Source organism: Takifugu flavidus, chromosome 6, assembly GCF_003711565.1.
Source record: "Takifugu flavidus isolate HTHZ2018 chromosome 6, ASM371156v2, whole genome shotgun sequence".
Classification (NCBI taxonomy): Eukaryota; Metazoa; Chordata; class Actinopteri; order Tetraodontiformes; family Tetraodontidae; genus Takifugu; species Takifugu flavidus.
Window position 1 is genome coordinate 8,060,865 of NC_079525.1, and position 8,308 is coordinate 8,069,172.

General features: G+C 47.2%; 1 protein-coding gene across 1 annotated transcript; it reads right to left on the minus strand.

Moving 5' to 3' along the window:
- Nucleotides 1–2,064: 2,064 nt before the first annotated feature.
- Nucleotides 2,065–7,655, minus strand: snrpb2 (small nuclear ribonucleoprotein polypeptide B2). The gene is made up of 7 exons (XM_057036155.1): nucleotides 7,554–7,655; nucleotides 6,919–6,987; nucleotides 6,664–6,836; nucleotides 6,202–6,339; nucleotides 2,618–2,653; nucleotides 2,432–2,520; nucleotides 2,065–2,356 (listed from the first exon to the last, which is right to left on the minus strand). The coding sequence occupies exons 2-7, from the start codon at nucleotides 6,980–6,982 to the stop codon at nucleotides 2,197–2,199; spliced, it is 660 nt and encodes a 219-aa protein (XP_056892135.1). The 5' UTR covers nucleotides 6,983–6,987; nucleotides 7,554–7,655; the 3' UTR covers nucleotides 2,065–2,196.
- Between the last annotated feature and the right edge of the window lie 653 nt (nucleotides 7,656–8,308).

Genomic DNA, 8,308 nt, shown 5'->3' on the forward strand with positions numbered 1-8,308 from the left:
GTCAGACATTCACACCTGAACCCATTTGACCCGCCAGGGTCATATGCCACGTGGTCATAGGCCAAATGGGTGTAAATGGGTGTGTACATGTGTGTCTGTGCGTGCGTGCCTGCGTGAATAGGTGTGTGTGTGCCTGAGCACAGCCTTCTTCTCCCACACATGCTCAAAAACACATTCAAAATGCAATTTGTCTTTGAACAGGAAATTAAAAACTGTCACTCAAGTGTTTCTATTATTTCCAACCATTGCAGCATATAAACAACAGTGTGAGCAACAGTGTCCTGTCAGTGTGATGCTGTAGGTGTGGGAGGAGTCAATGCATGGGAAGTGCTAGTATGAGTGCAGCCCAGGTCTGTGTTTGTTAGCATGTTCGTTTGAAGTCAAACACGTGAGGTCACCTGTGTCTGAGGTCAGATACCTGAAATCACCTGTGTCAGAGGCAAGAATTCCTCCTGTTTCAGGATTAAAAAGCTAAACAAGCTTAAGTGGCTAAAGGTGAAAACTGTCCAGTGTCCACAGTTCATGTTCAAGGTAACCTTAAAGTAAAGGAAGTGATAACAAGAATGAGAACACTGGGAATGGGTCACAACATCTGCAGTCCAGACAAAGAACACACTTGACGGGTGAAACACAGGGAAGAGTACCAGTAAATGAGGAAGCCTTTCGGCCGACCACAGGGTCCTAGCCTGTATCTCAGGTTTGAGGTGAGGAAGACCATCGAGTCCACCAAAGTCAGCATGTGTTTGGAGGTCAGTCAGGTGAAACAACATTCCCGATGATAAAGTGAATGGTCAGAGGTGACAGGGCTGGTGGGAATATTGCATTCAGGGAACCCTAAACTGCAGTCACTTGACATTTTGAATGTGTGTGTGTCATCATCCAGAGATGATGGAAACCAGCCACTCGGTGGGATTATGCAGATTAGTTAACAGATGTCATGATAAAACACACACACATCAAAAACCAGGCCGACATGTCCCTCGTCACACCAAGAGGATTCGGACTTGCGGTCAAAGAATATTTCCCACAATGCAAATGGCCACAAAAGAATCAGGGCTTAACAGATTTAACTCCCTGGAATAAAGGATGTATCTCTTTACTCAGGATACAACAGGCCACCAGTCTGCAGGATTAAAGCAATGAGTTGATTGAAAGAGGACAAAGAGACACTTTTCCATTGAAGATGTGTGACCCTGCTGTTCCTTCAGATCCACCTGGTCACAGAACTTCAGGTGAGTTCAGCAAACCGAGGTTATGACAGGTGGACTCGTCCAGGTGCAGGATCGTCTCAAACGCCATCGATCCAGTTTCAACCGTCTTGACCAGGGGTCGGCAACCCGCGGCTCTGGAGCCGCGTGTGGCTCTTTAGCGCCGCCCTAGTGGCTCCCTGGAGCTTTTTCAAAAATATAAAAATGTAAAAAGATGTGTGAATATATGTTTTGTTTTGATATAATTTCTGTAGGAGGAAAAACACAACACACATTCTTCAAGTTTTCCAATGCTGTAAAAATGTGTATAATAAGTATTTAATTTCAAGATCTCATTATAATGGAAGTTAAAGCACCATCGTGCCGCAGAGTGGTCACGTGGTGCGTCATTCTCTCCAGGATGCTGCAGGGAAAATAAACATTTAATCATGATTGCTGATTATGTATTTGTAGCCTACTGATTATTTTTTTTAAAAATAATATAGACACTTACAGCATGTGTTGCCTTCATAATAAAGTTTTTATAAGGCTTTAATTTATTGCGGCTCCAGACAGATTTGGTTTTTTTGGTCCAATGTGGCTCTTTCAACATTTTGGGTTGCCGACCCCTGGTCTTGACTGAATAGAACATCTGAAATGAGAGCGCGGGGCACACTGCTCCCTTCAGGACAACCTTACTCACTGCACCTTAAATACCTTTATCACCTTGGAGACACATCAGCATGTTCTCCTGGATAGGTTGGTGTAGATGAGGGGTTGCAGGGGGCTCCTCACTGAAACCGCTGCGACCTAGAGAAAGTGAAGCCAACCTCACGAGAGTTCATAAGAGTTTGGTGTCTCATGGAGTGAAACAACAGCGATTCAAAGGTTTATTATACAAAAAGCAGGTTTCACCTGTAGAACAAGAACTAAAAATGATTTACAAAAACCAAAGAGCCAGGGAGTATCGGAGCCACCTTTGACTCATCAGTCCATCCAGGGTGCTGCTTCACTTCTTGGCGTAGGTGATCTTCATGGCACAGGTGGCCGTGATTCTGAAGCCCTGCAGCGCGTCTTTTGCTACACCCGCCTGCACGTCGCTCTCAAACTCCACAAATGAGATGTCGTGTTTCCCCGGAACCAGACGCACCTCTTTGAAGCCAGGGAACCTGCAGAGGTTAGAGGTGGCAGGGTCAAAACACACACACATACACACACACACATACACAAACACAAAACCTCACTGGTTGAACAACATGGACAGCATCATCTCATTGGTCTCCTCTGGCAGGTTGGTCAGGAATAGGATGTAGTTGGGCGGGTTGTCTGGAACCTGGTGAAGAACCGAGATCAAAACAAAATTTTAATGAGCTGAAGTGACATTATTCGCTGAGGTTTGTTATTTTGGGTCAAATGTGTGAGCGCCTCACCTGTGCTGCAGGTGGGTGCACCGGTGCTGCTGGTACCTGCAAACAACAGATCCAAGTCAGTAGTTCAAGATTCAAGAGTACTTTATTGATCCCTTTAGGGGGTGTCCACCAGGGAAATTAGCATCTCCAAAGATCTACAAGCATCTACAAAATTTCCCACCACCATTACACCCCATTAAACCTATTAAAGATAATAAAAATATAATAAAATAAGAAATAAAATAGAATAAATTAAAAATAGAATATGAATATAAATATAAAACTATAAAAATGTTCCAGTTCTCCTGTTGGCCCTCCTCCCCCCCTGTGAGGAGTTGAACAGCCTGATGGCTCGGGGGATGAATGAGTTCCCCAGTCTGTTTGTCCTGTACTTGGGGAGGCGCAGCCTCTGGCTGATCAGGCTTCTCTGGCTGTGGATGACAGTGTGCAGAGGGTGGCGGTCATTGTCCATGATGCTCCGCAGCTTGTCAATAGTTCTCCTCTCTGCCACTGTCGCCAGAGGTTTCAGCTTCATCCCCACCACCGAGCTGGCCCGCCTGATCAGCTTCTCCAGCCTGGAGAGGTCCGCTTTTGTCACACTCCCCCCCCAGCACACCACAGCGTAGGACAGGACGCTGGCGACCACAGACTGATAGAACATCCAGAGGAGTTTCCTGCAGATGTTGAAGGATCTGAGTCTCCTCAGGAAGTACATCCTGCTCTGGGTCTTCTTGTACAGCTGCCTCGTGTTGCTTGTCCAGTCCAGCCTGTTGTCCAGCCACAGCCCAAGATATTTGTAGGTCTGCACGCCCTCCACCTCCTCCGTTCCTATCTGAACTGGTCTAGGTCTCGGTCGGTCCCTCCCAAAGTCAATGACCAGTTCTTTGGTTTTGGAGGTGTTGAGCTGCAGACCGTTGTTGTGGCACCAGGCAACAAAGTCCCTCACCAGGCACCGGTACTCCTCCTCTTGGTCGTCTCTGATACATCCAACGATGGCTGTGTCATCAGCAAACTTCTGAATGTGACACATTTCAGAGTTGTAACAGAAGTCCGAGGTGTACAGAGTGAAGAGGATGGGGGACAGCACAGTCCCCTGTGGAGCACCGATGCTACTGACCACAGTGTCAGACGTGATGTCCTTCATCCTGACGAACTGCGGCCTGTCGGTGAGGTAGCTGGAGATCCAAGCAACCAGGCAGGGGTCCACTCGCATCTGTAGAAGCTTGTCCTGTAGGACAAGGGGCTGGATCGTGTTGAAGGCACTCGAGAAATCCAAAAAGAGGATTCTCGCTGTGCCACTCCCCTTGTCCAGATGCGAGTGGACTCGGTGCAGCAGGTAGATGATGGCGTCCTCTACACCGACCTTGTCCCGGTAGGCGAACTGTAAGGAGTCCTCAGCGTGCTGCACCTGGGGCCTGAGGAGGTTGAGGAAGAGCCGCTCCAGAGTCTTCATCAGATGTGAGGTGAGTGCCACCGGCCGGAAGTCGTTCAGCTCACTCAGTCTGTTCTTCTTGGGGACTGGAATGATGCAGGACGTCTTCCATAAGGTGGGCACTTTCCCCAGCTCCAGGCTGAGGTTGAAGACCCGTTGTAGCGGCTCCCCGAGTTCAGCAGCGCAGGTCTTGAGGAGCCGGGGACAGACTCTATCCGGTCCAGCTGCTTTTCGGGGCCGGAGCTTCCTCAGTTCTCCCCTCACCTGGTCAGCCGTGAAGCAGGGAGGATGTGGGGATGGTGAGAGCAGGGGGATGCAGGGAGGATGTGGAGATGGTGAGAGCAGGGGGATGGGGGTGGTAGAAGGTGGAAGGGTGGGAGGAGGGGAGGCGGGGTTGGGGGAAGTTGTGGTGGGTGGCTGGTTGGAGGGAGGGGGGGTAGAGGGGAGCTCAGCTGCTGGGGAGGGGGGGGAGGGGTGGAGGGGAGCTGGGCTGCTGAGGTGGGGGGCAGAGGATTGGAGTGGAGTGGGCTGACTGAACCTGTTGAAGAATTGGTTCAGGTCGTTTGCCCTCTCCACTCCTCCCCCTTCTGTGCTGGTCTTGGCTTTGTGACCAGTGATGGTCCTGACACCTTCCCAGACGTCCCGCATGTTGTTATCAGCCAGCTTCTTCTCCACCTTCTTCCTGTAGGTGTTCTTCGCCTCCTTCAAGCAGCGTTTCACCTCCCTCTGCGCTTCTTTCATCTCCTCCCTGTCTTTATTTCTGAAGGCCTTTTTCTTCTTATTGAGGACATCCTTGAATTCCTGTGTTACCCATGGCTTATTGTTAGGATAACACTGTACAGTCTTGGTGGGGACAACCACATCTACACAGAAGTTGAGGTAGTCTGTGAGACGGTCGGTCATCCCATCTATGTCCTCTTCATGTTCCCCCAGCAGTACATCCCAGTCCGTGATGTTGAAGCAGTCCTTCAGAGCCTCCTCTGATGCAGGAGTCCATCTCCTGATGGAGCGTGTGGAGGCTGCCTGCCTTTGGACCAGTGGGGTGTACTGGGGCTGCACGTACACCAGGTTGTGGTCCGACTTGCCCAGTGGGGGGAGAGCGATGACTCTGTATGCCTCCTTGACGTTGGTGTACAGTAGGTCGATCGTCCTGTTGTTTCTTGTGGGGCAGTCAATAACCTGGTGGAGAGCAGCCAGTGTGGAGTCCAGGGTCACATGATTGAAGTCTCCAGAGATGATCAGGAGGGCCTCAGGGTGCTTGGTCTGCAGCCGTGCAGCGACACTGTGGATCTTCTCACACGCAGTTGCTCCGTTGGCCGTGGGGGCGATGTACACACACAGGGCGATCACGTGACTGAACTCCCTGGGCAGGTAATATGGCCGCATACTAACGGCTAACAGTTCCAGATTTGGGCAACACAAAACCGCCTTCACAGAGACATGGCCAGGGTTACAGCAACGGTTGTTGGTGTAGATGATTAGTCCCCCTCCTTTGCTCTTCCCGCATGCCTTTGTGTCCCTGTCCGCTCTCACTGCGGTGAATCCTCGCAGGTCCACGTTAGCGTCGGGTATGGTAGCGGTTAGCCACGTCTCTGTGAGAATAAACAAGCTGCACTCACGGTAAATCCGCTGGTTTCCCAGGGCTGCCAGCTCGTCTATCTTATTCGTTAAAGAGTTGACGTTGCCCATAATCACGGAGGGGAGCGATGGTTTGTGCCTCCGCCGGTTTTCTGTTTGCCGCGCCTGTACTTTAGCCCCGGCTTTGCAGCCTCTGTAGCACCGCTGCAGCTCAGCTGGGACCCGGTGTCTCAGTCCGTGTTTATTTTTTGCGAGTTCCAGTAACTCCTCTCTGGAGTAAGTGAGAGGTCTGGTTCTTCTCTGTGCGGTCGATGTATCCATGGGATGAATAAAAAGTAACTTCGTGACGAAGTGAAATACTAAAAAACAAGCTAAAATGAGTAAAAAACACACACAGTGCTGTAGAGCGCGAGGAGTGGCTGCCGTCTGCTACAGCGCCAGTAGTAGATCATCGTGTTAGCCTGGTGTGGTCCAGCTCATGTCTCCACCTCTGGTGGTTCTTCATCCTCTACTGAGTCAGAGGTCACCATACCCACCGTTCAACTGTGATGCCTTCACTCACACTTTTTTTAACGCACATTTGCACCTCACTCACCACCGCTGCTGCTTTCTTTGTTTGGTTTGCTGGAAGCTCCTGAGGTTTCTTCTTCTCCTTCTTCTTCTTCTCTTTGTCTCCATAGGTGCCTTTCATCTTTGCGATGACCTCGGAGTCGGTCTTGGCGTACTGTATCCTCTGGAAAACACAAGCACACAGCTGAGAGCAAGTCCGTCCAAGTACAACCAATACAGCTGCGAAACCGCACAAATTAAACCAAAAAACTTTCTGAATTCATTTTTGGTTCAACTTTCCTAAAAATCATGAACCATGAGGTCTGATATCAGATTTCACACATTTCAAAACTAAAATAGTTCTTTAAATTTTCTCCCAAAATTTTACAAATTACAATTTTTCCCTCAGGTATAAAAAATACCATTGGAAATAATATTCAGTGTAAAAAAATCCAGAGGTTTTACTGGTGATACAGGTAGAAGGTGCTTGGTTCTCAGTTGAAAGTACCATTGGCTTGTTGTAGAAAGGGAAACCCTGCAGCTGCCTGAGGGCGTTGGTGGCGGCAGTCAGTTCTTTGAAAATGACAAAAGCCTGTCCCCTCATCTTCATGGTCTTCATGGCCACAATGTCAACAATTTGACCAAACTGGGATAGGAGAGCGTAGAGAGATCGCTTCAGCTCTGCAGAGTAAGACAAAGTGGTTCACCTTCACACACAACCACCAAGGTGCTCCGATGAGCGTTTATCTGCCGTGACACGCACCTTCCTTCTTGACTTTATCATTGATGTTGTTGATGTAGATCGTGTGATTTGGTCTAATATCCATGATGACTTATGACAGAAAAGCGACACAGACAAGAAGACCATGCTGCCGTTTAGGAACTTCAAGTATAAACAAGGTTACACAACACAGTAGGTTGCTTTATAATCAAAGGCATGTATGATTAAAGTCTCTTGTTTAAAGGTCGCTCAGGAACATTATTAAAATTGATTCGTCTGTTCCTTCGCGCATTATCATTTTTTGGACATTTAAAAATACTTTCATAACTTTTTTGCTCAAAAACATAAACGTCGGCTCTCGACCTACTTTGTGGAAGTAAATTCAACACCATATTGAACAGGTAAAAAAAATTAGATCAATATTTAATAAATAAAAAGCAAAACAAATATTCGTGTGTTTCTTTACCGATCCGAGTGTTAACAATCGCATGTGTGTTAGCTTGAAGCTAATCTTACATTCATTCATTCATAAGTTTGCCTGTAAAGAGCAGTAATTAGCTCTATGCTAAGCAAGTCTTTGGGAAACAATAAAATGGAAAGGTTGTCATCTAGTCGTTGGTTCTGTAATATTACAGAATATTAATAAACACAACAAATCGAATAAATATCAAACTCACCCGCCTGTCCACTTCGCTCATGTAAAACAGGAAACACAAATGCTCCCGCCGGAAGCGACGCCCTTTATTATGGCGGCTGTTAAACTATTGCCACCAACAGGCCGGGAGGACACCTGAATCTTTCGGACTGGGGTCGTCACGTCTGTTATAAATGAATTTTAAAGTATGCTATGGTGTACGTGACAATTCTGAAGTCATTGTACAATTTCTCGCATTTAAAGGAATTTTCCAAAAAAAGGAAAGCTTTATTATAGTGTTTATTTTCTTACCTTGTAAATATATGTCGTGATGAGTTTCTGATATTTTTCTCACGTTATAAACACAGATTTTGCCACTGATTTTTACCATTCTGTTGTGCACTACAGCAGCGATATTCTGGTTGACCTGATGGCTCCTTTAAAGCCCAACTGGAACCGACTTTTCTTTAACTTCTCCTTCACATATTTGATTTTAAATTATTTTCTTAGTTTATGAGGACAAAGGTAGGCTACATCAGATTAATGAAATAATCAAGCAAGACTGAAAAAATTAATTGGAGATCCTTGGGGCAAAGGAGGAACTGCCCGGATACAAAACAATCTAAAAGCTGCTTTGCTGTGAAATGGTTGTTTTTACAATCACGATCCTCCACTAGCAACACTCCTTAATATGTTGCTAATATGAAATACCATCCTTTGTAACCTTCATGCACATCAGTGAATCACCTCTGGACTCCCAGGACACACAGAGCCCCCTTTAACATTCCAGTAAATGCT

Coding starts and splice junctions, on each gene's coding strand:
- snrpb2 (XM_057036155.1), bottom strand. CDS start 6,982: ATGGATATTAGACCAAATCACACGATCTACATCAACAACATCAATGAT. Junction 6,837..6,918: donor TGATAAAGTCAAGAAGGAAG/GTGCGTGTCACG, acceptor CTTACTCTGCAG/AGCTGAAGCGATCTCTCTAC. Junction 2,654..6,201: donor CAAAGAAAGCAGCAGCGGTG/GTGAGTGAGGTG, acceptor TGTTGTTTGCAG/GTACCAGCAGCACCGGTGCA.